Raw genomic sequence first — 24,174 nt, 5'->3', positions numbered from 1 at the left:
GAGAGGAAAATTATTTTCTTGAGCGCCCTCAATGAAAGTAAGGATATTCAGGCTTAGGTACGAACCAACTTGACCAAGGTCAAGTGACATTTAAAGACATAGATGAGATTATAATCCACCTCTCTGGGCTCCCTACATGTTTTTTGCCTCCCACAGAGATGAGTTGAGAGTTAGCACTTTGGATCCTTCTTTAAGAAAGGAAGTGACAAGTCTGAAGCCACTGATGAATCATATTTGGGATAACTTCAGAGCCAGTCTCTATTTTGTTGAGGCTACAGTGAATCCAGATCCCTGGGCAGTGTACAGGGTCTGTGCTTGTCTAGTAACCTACAGGGTGGCAGTTTAAACCCACCCAGTGGCACCGTGGAAGAAAGTCCTGGTGAACTGTTTCTGTGAGGATTACAACCCAGAGAACCCTCGGGAGCAGTCCTACTCTGTAACACACGGAGTTGTCAGAAGTCTAAATTAACTCCATGGCAACGGATTTCATTTGGTGTTTTACAGTGAATCTACTTGAATCCTCTCCATTGACTTTCTAAGTGCAGGGACGGAAAGAAAGTCTTCAGTAGGTCTCCAGAATCTTGAAGAAGATAGGCACTTTGTTATAGAAAAGCTCAAAGTTCAAATGGACTAAATTCAGTTAAAAAAAAAAAAAAGATGGCTAAATTCCATTAAACAACTTGGAGTAGGTGCCTGATAAATCTTAATAGAAGGTGCTGTTATGTTTTTATGCCTCCAAATTTTCTACTTTGCCAATAGAGAATATCAGATATTTATAACTTGGCTTTTATGGCCTTCAGCTACGAAGGCGACTTACTTTTCCAACTTTTCTACCACAGCTTTTGAGTCTGACCAAACTAGAGGGTTCATACTGATCTGTTTTCTTAATATAGCATGTGCCTTACCACCACTAAATTTTTTATTTCATTTCTTGTCATCTAAATGCCCACATTCCTTTGCTTTTGATTCCAAACTGTTCACTACCAAGATCTTGTTTTATCTCTGCTTTCCTCTTATCATGGGTCCCTTGTAATGATGCTATTACATACTTTTGATTGATGTTTCTCTTTTTTATGTCTTAGAGATATTTAGAACTCTCAATCCTAGCTTCTGATCATCATAAGAAAACTATTGTCATCCACAGTGCTGATATGATTTCAGCCACTCAGCAAAGGAACTTAATATTTTAATGCAATGGTATAGCTTTATTATGGATATATAAAAAATTTGAATTAATATTCTTGAAAAATGGAAAATCTCTCTTGTAAATCCAGTAGTGAAAATCATAATGAAAATAACCACTCTTATTATGGGTACTGAGTACTGGCATCTAATAATCTGATTAAGTCAAGTTATTTAATCTTCGCAGCAACCTTAAAGCATATATTATTTTATTATTTCTGTTTTACAGATGAAGAAAACAAAGCACAGAGATATCAAAGAACTTGTTAAATGTCACACCTCTGATGAACAGTGGGGTGAGGTTTGAAACTAGACAATGTGACTTCAGACTCTATGTATTGATCACTCTGCTAACATATCTCCTCTCAGTTCTAAGTCTGAAAGTTTACATCTAATAGAACTTGGTTTGGAACTTGGATCTTTCCAGTTAAAATTATAGCTCACTTTTTACATAATTTTGAATTCTTCACTTTTTTTTTCAATCTATCCTTGAGAAATTTGTGCTTTTCTCTCTGCATGTGGTTTCTTCTCTTCTAGTACATATTGCATAATGTCTTACTTTATTAATGATCTCCAAATAAAGTTTTTAGAAGAAGTATCCTGGGGAATTCAGAATAAAGAAGGTTATATATGAGTAAAAACAATACTGAGGTTGTTAGAATATTAGAAAGTATATGCAAGTCAAATTTATAGATAGAGAAGCTCAATATTCTATTTTAAAGCTAAGTTAAGGGAATAAGTTCAAGACAAAGATAAAGAGTAGTTTCCCTCCATCATGCCAACCAAAAGCATCGCTGTGGGTTGAATTGCACCCTCCCAAAACGTGTTGTAAATCCTAGCTTCTATGCCTGTGGTTATATTCCTATTTGGGGATGGGTTGTCTTTTTTATGTTAATGAGACAGAATTAGTGATAAAACAGATGAAACAAGAAAGCTGGGAAGGCAAGATAGGGGAGGAAAGATACTAAGCCACATGAAGATTACCCAGGAGCAGAAGCTCAAAGAGACGAGGACCTTCCTCTGAGCCAACAGAGACAGAAAGCACCCTGAATTCAAACTTCTAGCCCCCTGTTTGTTAAAGGCACCTATTTGTGGTAATTCTATCCTAGCAGCACTAGATAAGTAAGACAAACATCATCCAGACATTCATTATGTCATGAACATCAGAGAAGCTCACATCTTGACTACTAGAGGCATAGATGATAAATTGTCAAAACAGTTTAGTTGTAAAGCATATACCACTCAGGATCCTAAAGAGCCAGGGATAATAGACACAAAAATGAGTCAACAGAACTGAAAATATGTTCTTAAGAAGGAATTCTCCAACAATAAAATTATTGCTTAATTACATTGGAATGGTGTTTTTCAGATTTCAAAGCACATAGATAAGATGCATAATGCATCAAACATATAAAAAAAACCCCAGTGCCATCAAGTCTATTCCGACTCATCGCCACCCTATAGGACAGAGTAGAACTGCCCCATTGGGTTTCCAAGGAGAGCCTGGCGGATTTGAACTGCCGACCCTTTGGTTAGCAGCCGTAGCACTTAAGCACTACGCCACCAGGGTTTCCATCAAACACATAGTCATGTAAATGTCTGTGTGTAAATCTTTTTTTAAATTCTCATGATAACTCAGAATAAGGTAGAGCAGATATTGGTACTTCATTTTTCATATGAAGGCCAAGTTTCAAAGCAGTTAAGTCACTTGCCCAGGGAAAGAACAAGTTTTATAGTTCTCAGTCTTGGTAAAAAATCAAAGTTTGTAAAGGAGGCATATATATATATATAATTTTTTTATTCAAAAAATACAAAAGTGCTGGGCCAATCAGACAGTTTCTAAATGAATCAACAGATAAATCTGGGAGAGGTCTGTGCATCTGTAGATTTACAAAGATTCCTGGGGAATTTTGGTGCACGCCAAAGGTAATTGGAGGTAACAGAACATGGAACAGAACCAATTAATTCAGAGTTTAGCCAAATGATTTTCCCAAAATGTCACTTTTTTTCTCTCTGCAGATTAAACCTTTGTCAAATTCATCCCACCTACAGCCACTTACATAGTGATGAATAACAGTGTGACCGAATTCATTCTGTTTGGGTTGACACAGGATGCTGAAAAGCAGAAAGCAATATTTGGAATCTTCTTGATTCTTTACCTTTTGACTCTGCTGGGGGATTTTCTCATTGTGGTGACTATTAAGACAAGTCATACCCTTGGGAGTCCCAAGTACTTTTTCCTATTCTACCCGTCCTTTGCTGATGTCTGCTTTTCTACAACTACGGCACCCAGGTTGATTGCGGATGCTCTATCCTAGAAGAAGACCATTTCCTACCGTGAGCGCATGACTCAGGTCTTTGCAGCCCATTTCTTTGGGTGTATGGAGATATTTGTGCTCATCCTCATGGCTTTTGATCACTATGTGGCCATTTGAAAGCTGCTGCAATATAAACAACCACCATGAGCAGGTGTCTGTGGTGTGCTGGTGATTCTGGCCTGGGTGGGATCTTGTATCCATTCTTCAATACAGATTTCCTTGGCTTTGATATTGTCCTTCTGTGGTCCCAATGTGATTGATAACTATTTGTGTGACTTGCAGCCCTTGTTGAAACTTGCCTGCATGGACACTATGTGATAAGTTTGCTGCTGTGTCCAATAGTGGGGCCATATGCATGATGAGTTTCACGCTCTTGCTTATATCCTATGTTGTCATTTGATACTCTCTGAGAAACCACAGTGCAGAAGGAAGGTGAAAAGCTCTTTCTACCTGCATCTCCCATTTTATTGTGGTAGTCATGTTTTTTGGTCCATGTATATTCATGTACACACACCCACCAGCTACATTTCCAGTGGACAAGATGGTGGCTGTGTTTTATACAATTGGGACACCCTTTCTCAACCCTCTGATATATATACTGAGGAATGCAGAAGTGAAAAATGCCATGAAAAAGTTATGGCGTAGCAAATTATGACTTCAGCTGATAAATATGGTGTATTTAATTTACACTTCCTTAACACATTAGTTTTTGTTACATGGACAGGAAAGGTGAAATACTCCTAACAGGAAACAGTCCTAACAGGAAGCAGTCAATGTATATCAACATGTTATTGGTCCATTATATACACATTTAATATTCTGAGAGGACTGCATTAGACTATGAGTACTTAAAGCTCATAACCATTGTAAACAACCTATAATGAGCCTTACTTGGATTCTATCAACACCTGACCATTTTCACTTGGTAATTTAACTTCTTGTAGACATTTTTCTCCAGAAAGAAATGTGCTGACTAATCACAGGATAATCGTGTGCATGTGTGTCCACCAAATTCCTTTTACAAATCTTTTTCTAGTACCATATGAATTTGGTCAACATGAGCCAATCTGTAGGAGACTGGAAAGTTGCAGAATTCAGATTGTCATTTTGCCAGTATGAGCATTTGATAGGATGCTCCTTGAAGATGATACATTGGACACCTGTAGCTGAGCCTGCCCTACTGGGCAATCCTGTGCTGATACCACTAAGTCTCTCTTTCTGCCTAGATTTTTCTGATCTCAGTCCCTGCAGCCACCAATGTGGAGGATCATATGCTAGTCTGTCAGAATAGCACTCTCTAGAAGTGCCCTTTCAGCATGCACGTACACATGTATGTGTAAATGCACACACACTCACAAATACAAACAAATTTTAAGGTACTTGACTGGAATTTTAAGGTACTATGACCTCTGGTTGACAGACAATTAAAAATTAAAGTAGGAGGTGATGTCAGCCAAATGGCAGAGTAGGTAACTCCAAACATGTCCTTCCACAGAAACATCAGAGAAACGAGTACCGACATGAGAGGCAGGCATACCTCTACTCCCATGGTGGGGCAGGGGAATTCTCTACATCCAAAGCTGTTCTCACAAACCACTCTTCCAGTTTATACTGACCAGGTTTCATATTCTTTACTTAGTTGTGAGGGTTCTTATCTTCATCATTCACTGCCTTCACTGTAGTAGCAGGTATGGTGTGATCTGGAACGCACTTTGTAATTTCACTTATCATGTGTAGCCAAAATTTCAATCTTAACACCTCGTTACATTAGAAATGTGAAATCATGATTCGTATCATTGCCGAAATTCAAAAGAACTGATTTCTCCTTAGGAAGGGCTTACACAGTACTCGAATTTGAGAAATAACTTGTGTGCACACATGTGAAAGGTACATTTTATGGACAAAAGTTTGTATAGTTAAACTTTACCTGTAAACAGGAAAAACTACAAAATGAATTATAGCTCTTAGATCTGATAATGGAGTTCCAGTAGTGAGGTAAAAGGACTGACCTGGGAAGGCTAAAGGGGAAAGGGTAACCACCACAAGGATGAGATTAGGAGGAAGAAAAGAAACCTTGAAAATCAGTATCATAATTTCTATGTTGTAAATATCCTAAACAATAAATCAGACTTGTATTTCTAAAAGATCCCTCTGGATTCTTCTGGAACTTGGGCTGTTTTATTTCTCACACATCTTGGAAAGAATGACTTCTCTTTAGGAGAAACTCATAATGTTTTCAGCATGATGACAGTTACTTGCCATCTAAAGTCTCTCATTGCATCCAAAGTTTCTTCATGGTATTTTTCACCTCTGTGCTTCTCAGGATGTAGATCAAGGAATTTAACATGGGTGTGATGATAGACTCCGACATAGCCATTGCCTTGTCTATGGGATAAGTGGCCACAGGTGTTACGTACAAGAAAACAAATGGCACAAAGAACAAGACAATCACTGTGAGGTGGGAGCCACAGGTAGACAGGGCTTTGCGCCATCCTTCAGAGCTATAAGACTTCAAAGAGCAGAGGATGATCATGTAGGAGACAATGAGGATAAGAAAGATGGTCACGCACATCACCCCACTATTGAGGATGACCAAGAGGCCCAGGACGCAGGTGTCCATGCAGGCCAGTGTCAGCAACTGAAACAAGTCACACATAAAGTGATCAATGACATTGGGACCACAGAAAGGTTTTTGGTACATGAAGAGAAGCTGTATCATTGCATGCAAAAATCCTCCCACCCAGGCCCCTCCCAGCAGCAGGCAGCACATCCGAGAACTCATGATGGTCCTGTAGTGCAGGGGCTTACAGATGGCCACATAGTGGTCATAGGCCATCACAATGAGAAGGATGATTGACACTCCACCAAAGAAATGTTCTGCAAAGAGCTGGGTCATACAGCCTTTGAGGGAGATGGTAGTGCTCTCAGAGAGGGAATCCACAATCATCTTGGGGGCGACGACAGAAGAAAAGATGGCATCCATGAGGGACAAGGAAGTAAGGAAAAAATACATAGGTGACCTCAGACTCTGACTTGCAGTCATAGTTACCACAATGAGTAGGTTTCCCAACATGGTGACAACATACATGATTAGAAACACAGCAGAAAATATTTTCCTCAGCTCTGGGTTTTTCGTAAGACCCAAAAGAATGAATTCAGTCACATTGTTTTGGTTTCGCATTTACCAGGTACTGATATGAGCGCTGGCTGAGAGTCGGAAAATCTAAAAAAGCAACATAGTGTTTATAGTTAGTGACTATTTGGCGTCATTCATTTGGCTCAATGTGTGTTTGGAGAGGTAGAGGCAGTAACCAGGTAAACCAGAGAATTTTAGGACAAGGCAAGGAATTTCTGAGGGCAATGGGAAACCAAGGGAGAGTATAAAACAAAAGAGTATTATAATTTCTTAATTGTAAATAGCCTGAATTATAAATCAGGCTTACATTTTTAAAAGATACCTGTGGATTCTAGTGGAAGCTGGACAGCTTTATTTCTCACATATCTCTGACAGAATGAATCTCAGGGGAAATTCATAATGCTCTCAACATAGTGACAGTTACTTGCCAACCAAAGTCTAGACCAGATGCCATGGAGTAGATTCTGACTCATGGTGACCCCATGAATGTCAGAGTAGAACTGTGAGCAATAGGGTTTTCTATGGCTGATTTTTCAGAAATAGATTGCCAGGCCTTTCTTTCGAGGTATCTCTGGGTGTATTCAAACCTCTAACCTTTTGGTTTGCAGCCGAGGCCATAAACTGTATCACCTGGGACTTCACATTTCTCAAGGTTCTTAATAGATTACTAAAGATGAAGTGGGCACCAATACAATTAATGATATTTTATAGAACAAAAGGAAACGGCAGTGAACTCTGAACTGAATAGAGAATACTAGTATTAGCCCTTTCTCCAGGCTTGAGAGTGGATTTGATATCAGGGACTGGCTATTATTTCTCTGTCAGTCAGACTCAATGATGACAGCTATCAGCTTTAGTCGGTAAACATTTGTATTTCTAGACTTGCTTCAGCCATAATCAAGGATCAAACCATACCCCAAATTTCCAATTCAGCTCTGAATCACAACCCTCAGCTACTTTTGTGATATTTCTTTTCTCTTTCCACAATGGTTCACTGAAGAACATTTTCGAAAGACCGCTCAAATGAAGAAAGGGACAATCTTAGTTAACATTTTTCTTTTTCTTTGTCAGTCCACTTCCCTCTTATTCCCTAATTATTTAAGCAGACAACAAGTATTTTAAAAACTCAGAGGATGCTGCAAATTTGAACAATAAAAAGCATCAGATGTGGCTTGTTTCCTTAAATAAGGGCAGACCTAGTAAATTTAAAATAATGACAAAGAAATAAGTGATAACTGAAGAAATGAAAGAAAAGTAAATTATTGAAGTTTTAAAGCTAGACAAAGGCTATTCCCAGCAGGGGGACAGCATGTGCAAAGACCCAGAAGGAGGGATAAGAGACATGGTTCAGGGCAGAACAGAAAGCTAAGGTCTTAGAGTTATGTACATCAGGTTCTAATTTCGACTTCTGGAACGCTTTTTAGCTGTGTAATTAGCTAAAAGTCATTTATCCTTCCAGATTTGCATTTTTATTTAGAAATATTGAATTTGCATATTTATAAATGCATTTTAATAATATAAATTTATATAAACATTGCTGGCATCATGTATGCAAATGCACTGTACATTGAATTTTAATCAATGATTTATCATTGACAACATTCCAGGTCAGTATAAGGAGATTTATAATATTCCCAATTTTCTGCTGCTACAATGCTACAGTGAATGTCTTGTATTGATATATCTATGACTATATCAGGGAAACCCTGGTTGCATAGTGGTTCAGACCTGCAGCTGCTGAACAGTTTCCAGGTGCTCCTTGGAAACTCTATAGGGGCAGCTCTACTCTGTTTTACAGGGTTGCTATGAGTTTTGGCACAGTGGTTAAGAGCTAAGATGGTAAGTTGGAATCCACCAGATGCTCCTTGGAAACCCTGTGAGGCAGTTCTACCACGTCCTTTAGGGTCACTGTTAGTCAGAATCAACTAGACAGCAACTGGGCCAGGTTATAACAATATAGATACAGGTAAAGATATATAGCAATAGATTTAAGTATTTCTGTAAAGTGAGTTTCTGCAATAGAATTGTAAAATCACAGGATAGGAACATTTTACACTTGGATAACCAAACCAAACCCATTGCCGTCAAGTTGATTCCAACTCAGAACACTGCAGGACAGAGTAGAACTACTCCAAACGTTTTCCAAGGGGCGGCTGATGGATTTGAACTGCTAGCCTTTTGATTAGCAGCTGTTGCTCTTATCCACTGTGCCACCAGGGATCCACTTGGATAAAAAAAAAAGATATTGGTAAATTCTCCTTACAAAATGGTCATGCCTGACAATAAGGTATTAGACAGCTTTTATGTTTCTATCAGTTTTGTCTTTCTTGTTTATATCAATTCCTTTTCATTTGTATTATTTTTATTATTATAGAAGCATGCATTCTTTATCAGAATATAATTCAGAAGAATTTTTAGTAAGTAAACATTTAAACTCCTTTCATAAAGGACAATTATTCTTTCTCTAAGTAGATTTGTCAATAATCGATGTACTCATCTCAAAATAATAACTGTAATAACAATAACATTTATTAAGCATAGTGACTTGTTCACTTCCTTGAGTCCACAGAGTTACTGCATAATATAGCCTGCTTTTGAATCCAGGAAGCTGGACTCTGGAGCTGATATTTCTTTCTGAATTCACCTGGGCTATATATAATACCTCCATCGAAATCTAAGTACCTAGATGGCTCTAGTGATTGCACTTGGACTGTCAGTTTTATATAGTCAGTGGACTTGTAGCTCTGAAGCTTCCTGAGTATCAAGCTAGGTTTTTCTCTTACCGTTAAAGTACTTTAAAGTAACCTCTTTAGTGCATATATTACCCCATGTTTTGCTTTGTTTTCATAAAAATTAATGGCAAATTTGTGGGTTTGTAACTAACTCCAGCAGAATTTTGTAGAACGGAAGTGGCAATAATGTTTTAATTTTTGGTATTGGAATCTACAATAATTTCTCAGTGTTTCCACAGAATGCTCCTAAATTACCTCTATCCTCACCGTCACCAAACCACCAGCATTACCAAGGCAGTCCCCACCACTACCACCACCTTCATCACTGTGGTCACCACTGTCGTCGCCAACACTGCAACTACTACTGCCATTACCACCAACACCAGTATCATCACCAACACTGCCACCACCACAATCATTACTACTGCCACCACTGCTATCTTTGTCATTGCCATCACCACTGTCACCACCACCACCGTCATTCCTAGAGGTAAACCTGCTTATAAGAAAATTTTGTAGTTGTTTTGTTTTACCTATAAAGAAATACAAAAATTCAGCTCATTCCTAAATTAAAACTGTCAATCTAAAATTTAAGCATTACCCTCTAAACATCACTAATTTTAGGAAAAAGAATACATTAATAAAGTTAACACTTAGAGCTTAGTTTTTAGAGTTGGTCAAAAGTGGAAAGTTGTAGAAATAAAGACTCTAATCATTTCAAGTCTAATCCAAGATCTTATCTCACCCAAGATTCGTTCGCATAAAGCAACTTCTCCAGAGAGTCCAAGAACCAGGTGAAATGATTCCAGCTTAGTTTTTCTTACTGTGGAAGTAAGCTGTCCAGGATATAAATGGAGAAAAGCCATCCAATCATTAAATACTGGTCAAATTTGTCGAACTACGATTTTTATTGCTTTTGAAGAGAGATTTAAAGCAGAAGTTGTAGGTATCTATGAATCTAATGAAGAAGTGTACATTCTGTTTTACCAAGGGATTTATTTATATTCTTTCCAATTAAAAAGGATTGCTGACGAGGGAGCCAAGCAGAGAATTTACTGAATCATTCAGGTCTCTTTTGAATCTCAGCGGATTGTATGTTAAGATCAAAGTAGAAACTGTTTTTGTTCAGTTTCTCAGAAGATACATCATGGATCCAATGCTCTCCTTTGGGATATAAGAGGGCAGAGGGCATGTTTGAACAGCTGTGACAAGGCACAGATTTATACCATTCAGTTGTAGCCCTCGAGGCTAGATCTCCACTGACAGAGGCTAATCCCCACCCCAGTGAATTCCCATTCACCCACCTTAATAATAGGGTGTTCTCAGAAGCAGAATGTCACTAAGACCAGGCCAACATGCAGAAACCTAGACCACAATGTTAACAATTCAGTCATTTGTTCATGCACTGTGATGTGTATCTCAATTACAGAATGGCCACAATTTTAAATAGTTAGAATATAGCAACAGGAAGGAACCTGAGTCAAATCCCATCTCTGGATTCGACCTCCCACACAGAAGTAATATCTGTTCCTGGAGGGCCACCATCAGGGTCAGAAAATTTGTACCCGGGCATAAAAATATATTTAATTTTTTCTAATTTATTAATAAATGGCATTTTCAATTAATATTGTTTTTCTATTTTTGGAATAATAGGTTACAATTTTCATTCCTTCTCCATCTTATAAAGTGATTTCATTTACATTAACTTTTTTATCTTCAACACCTTATAAGGTTATCAGAGTTAGGATGATTATTTCAATTTTCAGAATCTAATCCTCAAAGATTATCCATAGACTTATTTTTGCTGTAGAATCATTTTTTACAAATTGTCTGATATTACCCCATCAGACATGGGGTCTGAAGTTACCCCATGGTCACCAGAGCCGTTTAGATATGGGTTAGAATCAACTTCTCTTGGTGGGGAAGAATGGGGAGAGAGTAATATGAGTTTCTATATAGTAAATTCTTGAAAATTCTAACTCAGCTGTTATATTAATGACTATTCACATATGCATCCAATCCCTCTCTATCACACTGTTGTTGTTAGGTGCTGTTGATCCAGTTCCAACTCATAGTGAGCCTATATACAACAGAACGAAACACTGCCCGGTCCTGGATCATTCTCAAAATAGTTTCTTTATTTGTGCCTACTCTTGCAGCCACTGTGTCAGTTCAACTCCTTAAAGGTCTTTCTCTTTTTTGCTGACCCTCTGCTTTTCCAAGTATGATGTTCTTCTCCACGGACGGGTCCCTCCTGATAACACGTACTAAGTACATAGGACAAAGTCTCACCATCCTCACTTCTAAGGAGCATTCTGCCTGTACTTCTTCCAAGACAGATGTGTTTGTTCTTCTGGAAGCCCACGATGTATTTAATGTTCTTCACCAACACCATAATTTAAAGGCATCAATTCTTCTTCAGTCTTCTTTATTTGTTTTCAAGCCCCATGACACTAAAAAAAAAAAACCTTCTTTTATTTCCTTTATCACATTTGTCATTATCTGATTATATCTTTCATTTAGCTTTCATTTGCTTATTATTTATCTGCACCTAACTAGAATATAACCAGTAAGAAAACTTTGACCTTTCTGTACTTCTGATTTGTATAGTACATGAATCTCTGGGAGGTGCAAATGGCTAAGTGATACACAACTAGCAGAAAGGTTGACCATTTGAACCTGTCCAAGAGGCTCCTCACAAGACAGACCTGGTGATCTGCTTCCGAAAAGTCACAGCCTTGAAAACCCTATGGAACAGTTCTACTGTGCACATACAGGGTCAACATGAGTTGAAACCGATCTGACAACAACTAACAACAGCAGCAGCGGTACAGTATGTAGAACATGGAAGAATAGACATATGTTAAGAAAAAAAAAAGTAAATACACAAGTTGTTGTTGTTAGGTGCCGTCAAGTCGATTCCCTCATAGTGACGCTATGCAACAAAGTGAAACACTGCCTGGTCCTGCACCATTATCACAATCGTCGCTATGCTTGAGCCCATTGTTGTAGCCACTGTGTCCGTCCATCTCATTGAAGGTCTTCCTCCTTTTTGTTGACACTCTACTTTACCAAGCATGAAGTCCTTCCTCAGGGATTGGTCCCTCCTGATAACACGTCCAAAGTATGTAAGACAATGTCTCACTATCCTTGGCTATAAAGAGCATTCTCGCTGTACTTCTTCTAAGACAGATTTTTTCATTCTTTTGGCAGTCCATGGTATATTCAATATTCCTTACCAACACCGTAATTCAAAGTTGTCAGTTCTTCTTTGATCTTCAGCCTATTTGATCAAACAGTCCTTTTTCTTAAAAACATGATTAATATCTGAGTACATAATATGGGAAAAGTTACTGTGAAGAACCAGTATTTATTCTTCAAGGAAGCTATTCTCATACCATAATCCATTGCCATTGAGTGGATTCTGACTCATACCAGACAGAGGAAATACTCAGCCAACCCCTTTGTGTGACTTGAGTCTTAAAGTTTTCTATCGATCTGTGTCCCATATCATCTCAAATTTTATCATTCACTGTTTATTCTTTTGAATTGATTGCTATCCTAACAATCACACTTCTTTTCCAAATATAAGTAACATATTTACTTTGGTGGGAATAAAATTATTAATTTTTTTTTCCCTTTGGCAAAAGGAACTAAGTGAGGATGGGTTGCCTACAAAGATGAGAATCAAGGAAGAGCTTAATGTGAAGAAAATTTTCCAGATGATAGAGGAAGAAACAAAGACAATTTTTATAATGTGGCCCAGGGTCATCCCTGCATTTCTGTTATTTCACAATCATGTAAAGGATCAAAATAGCATTGTGGAAAGAGTCCAAACACTATCCAAAAGACTTGGAAATCCGGTTAACCTCAAATGACCTCATTTTACTTACAAGTCAGATGAAGTTAAACTGCCTAGGTAGAGCAAATGATTAAGTGTTTAGCTGAAAGACCGGTGGTCTGAGTCCACTCAGAAGAGCTCAGAAGAAAGTCCTTGGGATCTACTTCTGAAACGTCGCAGACATTGAAAGCTTTATGGAGCACAGTTCTACTCTGACACACGTGGGGCCGGAACAGACTTGACATCGATTGTTTTTGTTTTTAAGACAGGGTTAGTAATTATATCATAACGTTGTAAGAATTACTAGCTAATGTTTGTAAAATATCTTCTGAAGTGTCTGTTCAATAAAATTGAGTTCATTCTCTCATTTAAATGACCCCAAAATGGCATTTCTTAGTTAAATATGAAGTTTAACCCATACTTTCATGTAAGACAGGCATATACTTTTATCTTTCTTCTTTTTTTTTTTTCTCCTCCCCTTTGGAATAATTTCTTTATAAAGCACAAGAAGTTATCTGACGGCAATTGTTACCCATGAGTGGTTCCGCAACAGAAATAGAAAGGAAAAGGTGGTACCTTAAAAGCATTCGCAAGCTATCAAGATTTTCTCCCTGAGGCTCTCAAATTGACTTACATTTTCTCCTAGAGTCTTGTCCTTCCCGGATTTGCTGTTGCCAGTTTATTTTTCTTGTGTCTCGTTCATAATTGTTTTAGCACCTCTTTACTGAGCTCTTGGTGATTTTCACTAGGATTCCCATTTTTTTAGCTTTGATATTGTTCTTTAGATGTTCTTTTAACTCTCTTTTATGCCCTGGATTAAATGTGACATATCGTTGATGCTTCTCCAGTACTGACCCTTGACTTGCCCTTGTCTGTATTCCAAGTTCTTAGGCAGGATATGTCATCAGAAGGTTAAAAGAGGCCCCTGACCTTCGAAGGTCAGGGAAGCAGGGGCAGGGTTTTGAGGTCCATGATTTCAGGGGACATCTAAGTCAATTGGCATAATAAAATCTATTAAGAAAACATCCTGGATCCCGCTTTGAAGAGTGGCATCTGGGGTCTGAAACACTAGCAAGTGGCCATCTAAGATGCATCAATGAGTCTCAACCCACCTGGATCAAAGGAGAATGAAGAACACCAAGGACACAAGGCAATTACGAGCCCAAGAGACAGAAAGGGCCACTTGAACCAGAGACTATATCATCCTGAGACCAGAAGAACTAGATGGTGCCTGGCTACAACCGATGACTGCCCTGACAGGGAGCACAACAGAGAACCCCTGAGGGAGCAGGAGAACAGTGGGATACAGATCCTAAATGCTCATAAAAAGACTAGACTTAATAGTCTGACTGAGACTAGAAGGACCCTCGTGGTCATGGCCCCAAAACTTCTGTTGGTCCAGGACAGGGACCATTCCTGAAGCCAACTCGTCAGACATGGACTGGACTGGACAATGGGTTGGAGAGGGATGCTGATGAGAAGTGAGCTTCTCGGATCAGGTGGACACTTGAGACAATGTTGGCATCTCCTGCCTGGAGGCAAGATGGGAGGGTAGAGGGGGTTAGAAGCTGGCAAAATGGACGTGAAAAGAAAGAGTGGAAGGAGGGAGTGGGTTGTCTCATTGAGGGGAGAGTAATTGGGAATATGTAGTAAGGTGTATATAAGTTTTTACGTGAGAGACTGACTTGATTTGTAAACTTTCACTTAAAGCACAATAAAAAGTATATAAAAAAAGAGGCCCCTGACCTTTTAATCTTATTTCTGCTACAACTTCTAATTATCAGTAACAATTGGGACTTTTGTCATTTTTAGTAGTTCAATTGTTATTGTTGTTGTTATTAGGTGCTGTTGAGTCGGTTCCAACTCATAGCAACCCTATGCACAACAGAACACTACTCAGTCCTGCACCAACCTCACAGTTGTTGTTATGCTTGAGCCGATTGTCACAGCCACTGTGTCAACGCATCTCTTTGAGGATCTTCCTCATTTTTTCTGACCCTCTACTTTACCAAGCATGACGTCCTTCTCTGGGGACTGATTCCTCCTTATAACATGTCCAAAGTATGTGAGACGTAATCTTGCCCTCCTTGCTTCTAAGGAGCATTCTGGTTATACTTCTTCCAAGACAGATTTGTTCATTCTTTTGGCAGTCCATGGTATATTCAATATTCTTCACCAATACCACAATTCAAAGGCATCAATTCGTCTCCAGTCTTCCTCATTCATTGTCCAGCTTTCGCATGTGTATGAGATGATTGGAAACACCGTGGCTTGGGTCAGGTGCACCTTAGTCCTCAAGGTGACATCTTTGCTTTTTAACACTTTAAAGAGACCTCTTACAGGCAATTTGCCCAGGGCAATGCGTGTTTTGATTTCTTGACTGCTGCTTCCAGTAGTTCAATTAGAAAACATAATATTCTTGGATATCTAAGTGAAGATTTGAACACATGGTTAGATGTATGTAAGTGTGGAGTTAGGGAGCATGGTCTGGAATGCAGGCATAAATTTTTGAGTATTCAGCATTTGAATAACTTTTAAGACTACAGGATTGGATGCATTTACTGAAGCAGTATGTACTGACAGAAGAAAAAAGTTAGGACCAATGACTGAGCCCTGGTGCACTCTATAACTTTGAATGGTGAAGTGAAAAAGGCAGAACTCACAAAGGAGAATGAGGAGTGACACATGAAGTAGAAGGAAAACCAAGAAACTGTGTGATATCAGAAACCAAGTGAATATATCAAGGAAGTAAAAGTGATCAGCTATTTCCAATATTGCTGATAGATCTAGCAAAATGATGGCTGAAAATTGACCATTGGATTTAGCAATGTGGAGGTCCTTGGCTCTATTGTTAAGAAATCTTTGTTAAGGTGGAGAAGTAGGGAAAGTTTTCCTGGAGTTGGTTTAAGACGGACTGAACAGAAAGGAATAAGAAACTGCAAGTAAGAAAACTAAGAAGAAGAAAAAATAAATGGGGATGTTGGAGGCAGGGCCAAGATGGCGGACTAAGTAGATGCTACCTCTGATCCCTCTTGCAACAAAGACTCAGAAAAACAAGTGAACTGATGACATACATAACAATCTACGAACCCTGAACAACAAACACAGATTTAGAGACGAAAAATGAACAAATATGGGGAAGCAGCAACTGTTTTTGGAGCCAGGAGCCAGCGTTCCAGTCAGGTAACCTTGGCGGCCGGTTTAGGTCAGGGTCCAGGGGAGCTGATGGCGCAAACAAGGGGCACAGCCCTACCCCCGCGAACTCACCCCGGGAGGGGGCCCAGCCGGTCCGCGCAGGCGGCGTGGCGATGCAGCCAGTGGGAGAAGTCCCTGGGAGGCAGTGACTGGTCTTGGAGCTGGGAGAGCAGCGTCCCAGCCGGGGAATTGTGCTGCCGGGCATTTGACTGGGTGCTGTCACGGCACAAGCACGGGGAGCTGCTCAACTCCCCTGAACTAACCCCGGGAGGGGGCCCAGCCAGTCCAAGGGGGCAACGCGGCGACGCGGCTGGAGGGACGAGAAGTCCCCGGGAGGCAGTGACTGATTTTGGAGTCGGGAGTGCAGCGTCCCAGCAGGGGAACCTTAACGCTGGGCATTGGACTGGCAGCGGAGGATCTGACAGCGGCTTCAGTGGACCAGATCCCCGGTGGCAATCTCCACACAGCCAGCACACATAGGCGACATGCCCCTCGGGAATCTCAGATAAAATAGTCATTCCAAGCAAGACAAGCAACTCTGGCTATATTCCGAGGTGCTACGCTCCTATCTCTCTGATCCCACCCCCACCCTCCCCAGGCGGCATCATTAACATTGGAATTTCCTGAGCCAGAGGGAGAACGGCTCCGGCTCCGCGGCGGCTTTGGTTCCCCTCCCTTTTTTTTTTCTTTTGGTCTTTTCCTAATCCACTCGTCTGGTCTGAGAGAAGGAACCAGAAAAAACCCAGGGACCAAAAATCCATCCCTAATTGGACTAAAAACACAGAACCAGCTACAGCCAAGCATATATGATCCAAGTCTCAGACTTTCATCCTTACAGGGAACAAGGCGGCAGTTATAATCCAAAGGCAGTTCTGACAGGGATCTGACTGCAATTTTTTTAGCAGATTTTCTGGAAAAACTAGTTTCCCAGTGATGGCTCGGAGACAGCAGTCCATATCAAACCACATAAAGAAGCAGACCATGAAAGCTTCTACAACCCCTAAACAAAAGAATCAAAATCTTTCCCAAATGAAGATACAATCCTGGAATTATCAGATACAGAATATAAAAAACTAATTTACAGAATGCTTCAAGACATCAGGGATGATCTCAGAAACGAAATAAGGCAAACTGCAGAAAAAGCCAAGGAACACACTGATAAAACAGTTGAAGAACTCAAAAAGATTATTCAAGAACATAGTGGAAAAATTAATAAGTTGCAAGAATCCATAGAGAGACAGCATGTAGAAATCCAAAAGATGAACAATAAAATTACAGAATTAGACAAACGCAATAGGAAATTAGAGGAGCAGACTCGAGCAATTAGAATGCAGAGTGGGAAATCTGGAGGACCAGGGAATTCACACCAACATAGCCGAAAAAAATCAGATAAAAGAATTAAAAAAAATGAAGAAACCCTAAGAATCATGTGGGACTCTATCAAGAAGGATAACTTGCGTGTGATTGGAGTCCCAGAACAGGGAAGGAGGACAGAAAACACAGAGAAAATAGTTGAAGATCTCCTGACAGAAAACTTCATTGACATCATGAAAGACGAAAGGATATCTATCCAAAATGCTCATCGAACCCCATTTAAGATTGATCCAAAAAGAAAAACACCAAGACATATTATCACCAAACTTGCCAAAACCAAAGATAAACAGAAAATTTTAAAAGCAGCCAGGGAGAAAAGAAAGGTTTCCTTCAAGGGAGAATCAATAAGAATAAGTTCACACTACTCAAAAGAAACCATGCAGGCAAGAAGGGAATGGGACGACATATACAGAGCACTGAAGGAGAAAAACTGGCAGCCAAGGATCATATATCCAGCAAAACTCTCTCTGAAATATGAAGGCGAAATTAAGATATTTACAGATAAACACAAGTTTAGAGAATTTGCAAAAACCAAACCAAAGCTACAAGAAATACTAAAGAATATTGTTTGGTCAGAAAATCAATAATATCAGATACCAGCACAACACAAGGTCACAAAACAGAACATCCTGATATCAACTCAAATAGGGAAATCACAAAAACAAATTAAGATTAATTAAAAAAAAAATGCTCATAACAGGGAATCACTGAAGTCAAAATCTAAAAGATCACAATAATCAAAAAGAGCGACTAAATACAGGTGGCATAGAACTGCCATAAGGAGAGGGATACAAGGCGATATAGAACAATACATGTTAGGTTTTTACTTAGAAAAATACGGGTAAAAAATAAGGTAACCACAAAGAGGTATTACAACTCCATAACTCAAGATAAAAGCCAAGAAAAACGTAACGACTTAACAAACATAAAGTCAAACACTACGAAAATGAGGATCTCACAATTGACTAAGAAAAACGTCTCAGCACAAAAAAGTATGTGGAAAAATGAAATTGTCAACAACACACATAAAAAGGCATCAAAATGACAACACTAAACACTTATTTATCTATAATTACGCTGAATGTAAATGGACTAAATGCACCAATAAAGAGACAGAGAGTCACGGACTGGATAAAGAAACACGATCCGTCTATATGCTGCCTACAAGAGACACACCTTAGACTCACAGACACAAAGAAACTAAAACTCAAAGGATGGAAAAAAATATATCAAGCAAACAATAAGCAAAAAAGAAGAGGAGTAGCAATATTAATTTCTGACAAAATAGACTTCAGACTTAAATCCACCACAAAGGATAAAGAAGGACACTACATAATGATAAAAGGGACAATTGATCAGGAAGACATAACCATATTAAATATTTATGCACCCAATGACAGGGCTGCAAGATACATAAATCAAATTTTAACAGAACTGAAAAGTGAGATAGACACCTCCACAATTATATTAGGAGACTTCAACACACCACTTTCGGAGAAGGACATGACATCCAGTAAGAAGCTCAATAGAGACACGGAAGATCTAATTACAACAATCAAACAACTTGACCTCATTGACTTATACAGAACTCTCCACCTAACTGCTGCAAAATATACTTTTTTTTCTAGCGCACATGGAACATTCTCTAGAGTAGACCACATATTAGGTCATAAAACAAACCTTTGCAGAGTCCAAAACATCGAAATATTACAAAGCATCTTCTCAGACCACAAGGCAATAAAACTAGAAATCAATAACAGAAAAACTAGGGAAAAGAAATCAAATACTTGGAAACTAAACAATACCCTCCTGAAAAAAGACTGGGTTATAGAAGACATCAAGGAGGGAATAAGGAAATTCATAGAATGCAACGAGAATGAAAATACTTCCTATCAAAACCTCTGGGATACAGCAAAAGCAGTGCTCAGAGGCCAATTTATATCGATAAATGCACCCATACAAAAAGAAGAAAGAGCCAAAATCAGACAACTGTCCTTACAACTTGAACAAATAGAAAGTGAGCAACAAAAGAATCCATCTGGCACCAGAAGAAAACAAATAATAAAAATTAGAGCTGAACTAAATGAATTAGAGAACAGAAAAACAATTGAAAGAATTAACAAAGCCAAAAGCTGGTTCTTTGAAAAAATTAACAAAATTGATAAACCATTGGCCAGACTGACTAAAGAAATACAGGAAAGGAAACAAATAACCCAAATAAGAAACGAGAAGGACCACATCACAACAGACCCAACCGAAATTAAAAGAATCATATCAGATTATTATGAAAAATTGTACTCTAACAAATTTGCAAACCTAGAAGAAATGGATGGATTCCTAGAAAAACACTACCTACCTAAAGTAACACATTCAGAAGTAGAACAACTAAATAGACCCATAACAAAAAAAAAGATTGAAAAGGTAATCAAAAAACTCCCAACAAGAAAAAGCCCTGGCCCGTACGGCTTCACTGCAGAGTTCTACCAAACTTTCAGAGAAGAGTTAACACCACTACTACTAAAGGTATTTCAAAGCATAGAAAATGACGGAATACTACCCAACTCATTCTATGAAACCACCATCTCCCTGCTACCAAAACCAGGTAAAGACATTACAAAAAAAGAAAATTACAGACCTATATCCCTCATGAACATAGATGCAAAAATCCTCAACAAAATTCTAGCCAATAGAATTCAACAACATATCAAAGAAATAATTCACCCTGATCAAGTGGGATTTATACCAGGTATGCAAGGCTGGTTTAATATCAGAAAAACCATTAATGTAATCCACCACATAAATAAAACAAAAGACAAAAACCACATGATCTTATCAATTAATGAAGAAAAGGCATTTGACAAAGTCCAACACCCATTTATGATAAAAACTCTCACCAAAATAGGAATTGAAGGAAAATTCCTCAACATAATAAAGGGCATCTATGCAAAGCCAACAGCCAATATCACTCTAAATGGAGAGAGCCTGAAAGCATTTCCCTTGAGAACAGGAACCAGACGAGGATGCCCTTTATCACTGCTCTTATTCAACATCGTGCTAGAGGTCTTAGCCAGGGCAATTAGGCTAGACAAAGAAATAAAGGGTATCCGGATGGGCAAGGAGGAAGTAAAATTATCTCTATTTGCAGATGAGATGATCTTATACGCAGAAAACCCTAAGGAATCCTCCAGAAAAGTACTGAAACTAATAGAAGAGTTTGGCAGAGTCTCAGGTTATAAGATAAACATACAAAAATCACTTGGATTCCTCTACATCAACAAAAAGAACACCGAAGAGGAAATAACCAAATCAATACCATTCACAGTAGCCCCCAAGAAGATAAGATACTTAGGAATAAATCTTACCAAGGATATAAAAGACCCATACAAAGAAAACTACAAAGCTCTACTACAAGAAATTAAAAAGGACATACTTAAGTGGAAAAACATACCTTGTTCATGGATAGGAAGACTTAACATAGTAAAAATGTCTATTCTACCAAAAGCCATCTATACATACAATGCACTTCCGATCCAAATTCCAATGTCATTTTTAAGGTGATAGAGAAACAAATCACCGATTTCATATGGAAGGGAAAGAAGCCTCGGATAAGCAAAGCATTAGTGAAAAAGAAGAAGAAAGTGGGAGGCCTCACTCTACCTGATTTCAGAAGCTATTATACAGCCACAGTAGTCAAAACAGCCTGGTACTGGTACAACAACAGGCACATAGACCAATGGAACAGAATTGAGAACCCAGATATAAATCCATCCACGTATGAGCAGCTGATATTTGATAAAGGCCCAGTGTCAGTTAATTGGGGAAAAGATAGTCTTTTTAACAAATGGTGCTGGCATAACTGGATATCCATTTGCAAAAAAATGAAACAGGACCCATACCTCAGACAATGCACTAAAACTAACTCCAAGTGGATCAAAGACAAAAAGATAAAGATCATGGAAGAAAAAATAGGGACAACCCTAGGATCCCTGATACAAGGCATAAACAGAATACAAAACACTACCAAAAATGATGAAGAGAAACCAGATAACTGGGAGCTCCTAAAAATCAAACACCTATGCTCATCTAAAGACTTCACCAAAAGAGTAAAAAGACCACCTACAGACTGGGAAAGAATTTTCAGCTATGACATCTCCGACCAGCGCCTGATCTCTAAAATCTACATGATTCTGTCAAAACTCAACCACAAAAAGACAAACAACCCAATCAAGAAGTGGGCAAAGGATATGAACACACATTTCACTAAAGAAGATATTCAGGCAGCTAACAGACACATGAGAAAATGCTCCCGATCACTAACCATTAGAGAAATGCAAATTAAAACTACGATGAGATTCCATCTCACACCAACCAGACTGGCATTAATCCAAAAAACACAGAATAATAAATGTTGGAGAGGCTGTGGAGAGATTGGAACTCTCATACACTGCTGGTGGGATTGTAAAATGGTACAACCACTTTGAAAATCCATGTGGCATTATCTTAAACAGTTAAAAATAGAACTACCATACAACCCAGAAATCCAACTCCTCGAAATAGACCCTAGAGAAACAAGAGCCTTCACACAAACAGATATATGCACACCCATGTTTATTGCAGCCCTGTTTACAATAGCAAAAAGTTGGAAGCAACCAAGGTGTCTGTCAACGGATGAATGGGTAAATAAATTGTGGTATATTCACACAATGGAATACTACGCATCGATAAAGAACAGTGACGAATCTCTGAAACATTTCATAACATGGAGGTATCTGGAAGGCATTATGCTGAGCGAAATGAGTCAGAGGCAAAAGGACAAATATTGTATAAGACCTCTATTATAAGATCTTGAGAAATAGAAAAAACAGAGAAGAACACATACTTTTGTGGTTACAAAGGGGGGAGGGAGGGAGGGAGGGAGAGGGTTTTTTATTGATTAATCAGTAGATAAGAACTGCTTTGGGTGAAGGGAAAGACAACACTCAATACAAGGAAGGTCAGTCTAATTGGACTGGACTAAAAGCAAAGAGGTTTCCGGGATAAAATGAAAGCTTCAAAGGTCAGTGGAGCAGGGGCTGGGGTCTGGGGAACATGGTTTGAGGGGACTTCTAAGTCAATGGGCAAAACAATTCTATTATGAAAACATTCTGCATCCCACTTTGAAATGTGGCGCCTGGGGTCCTAAATGCCAACAAGCTGCCATCTAAGATACATCAATTGTTCTCAACCCACCTGGAGCAAAGGCAAAGGAAGAACACCAAGGGCACACGACAACTAAGAACCCAAGAGACAGAAAGGGCCACATGAGCCAGAGACCTACATTATCCTGAGACCAGAAGAACTAGTTGGTGCCCAGCCACAATCGATGTCTGCCCTGTCAGGGAGCACAACAGACAACTCCTGAGGGACAGGAGACCAATGGGATACAGACCCCAAATTCTCATAAAAAGACCCTACTTAATGGTATGACTGCGACTAGAGGAATCCCGGAGACAATGCTCCCTAGACGTTCTGATGGCACAGGACAGGAACCATCCCTGAAGACAACTCATCAGGCATGAAAAGGACTGGTCAGCGGGGGGGAGAGAGATGCTGATGAAGAGTGAGCTAATTAAATCAGGTGGACACTGGAGAGTGTGTTGGCAACTCTTGACAGGAGAGGGGATGGGAAGATAGAGAAAGAGGGAAGACGGCAAAATTGGCACGAAACGAGAGACTGAAAGGGCTGACTCAATAGGGGGAGAGCAAGTGGGAGAAGGGAGTAAGATGTATGTAAACTTACATGTGACAGACTGATTGGAATGGTAAATGTTCACTTGAAGCTTAATAAAAATTAATTAAAAAAAAAGAAGTGGGCAAAGGATATGAACACACATTTCACTAAAGAAGATATTCAGGCAGCAAACAGATACGTGAGAAAATGCTCTCGATCATTAGCCATTAGAGAAATGCAGATTAAAACTACGATGAGATTCCATCTCACTCCAACAAGGCTGGCATTAATCCAAAAAACACAAAATAATAAATATTGGAGAGGCTGCGGAGAGATTGGAACTCTTATACCCTGCTGGTGGGAATGTAAAATGGTACAACCACTTTGGAAATCTATCTGGAGTTATCTTAAACAGTTAGAAATAGAAGTACCATACAACCCAGAAATCCAACTCCTCGGAATATACCCTAGAGAAACAAGAGCCTTCACACAAACAGATATATGCACACCCATGTTTATTGCAGCTCTGTTTACAATAGCAAAAAGCTGGAAGCAACCAAGGTGTCCATCAACGGATGAATGGGTAAATAAATAAATAAATAAATAAGTATAAATTGTGGTATATTCACACAATGGAATACTACGCATCGATAAAGAACAGTGACGAATCTGTGAAACATTTCATA

The 24,174-nt window shown here is 39.0% G+C and overlaps 1 protein-coding gene and 1 pseudogene across 1 annotated transcript; one reads left to right on the top strand and one right to left on the bottom strand.

The window, feature by feature from the left end:
* Positions 1-3,248: 3,248 nt before the first annotated feature.
* Positions 3,249-7,746, top strand: LOC135229325 (olfactory receptor 4C11-like; annotated as a pseudogene).
* On the bottom strand, positions 4,265-22,656 carry LOC135229324 (olfactory receptor 4C6-like). Its single transcript, XM_064278956.1, has one exon. It carries the CDS (start codon positions 6,679-6,681, stop codon positions 5,773-5,775), a length of 909 nt encoding a protein of 302 aa, XP_064135026.1. The 5' UTR covers positions 6,682-22,656; the 3' UTR covers positions 4,265-5,772.
* Positions 22,657-24,174: the final 1,518 nt, after the last annotated feature.

The sequence above is a fragment of the Loxodonta africana genome, unplaced genomic scaffold (genome assembly GCF_030014295.1).
Source record: "Loxodonta africana isolate mLoxAfr1 unplaced genomic scaffold, mLoxAfr1.hap2 scaffold_207, whole genome shotgun sequence".
NCBI lineage: Eukaryota > Metazoa > Chordata > Mammalia > Proboscidea > Elephantidae > Loxodonta > Loxodonta africana.
Note: the sequence above shows the minus strand (reverse complement) of the source record. Positions and strands in the feature narration are given on the sequence as shown.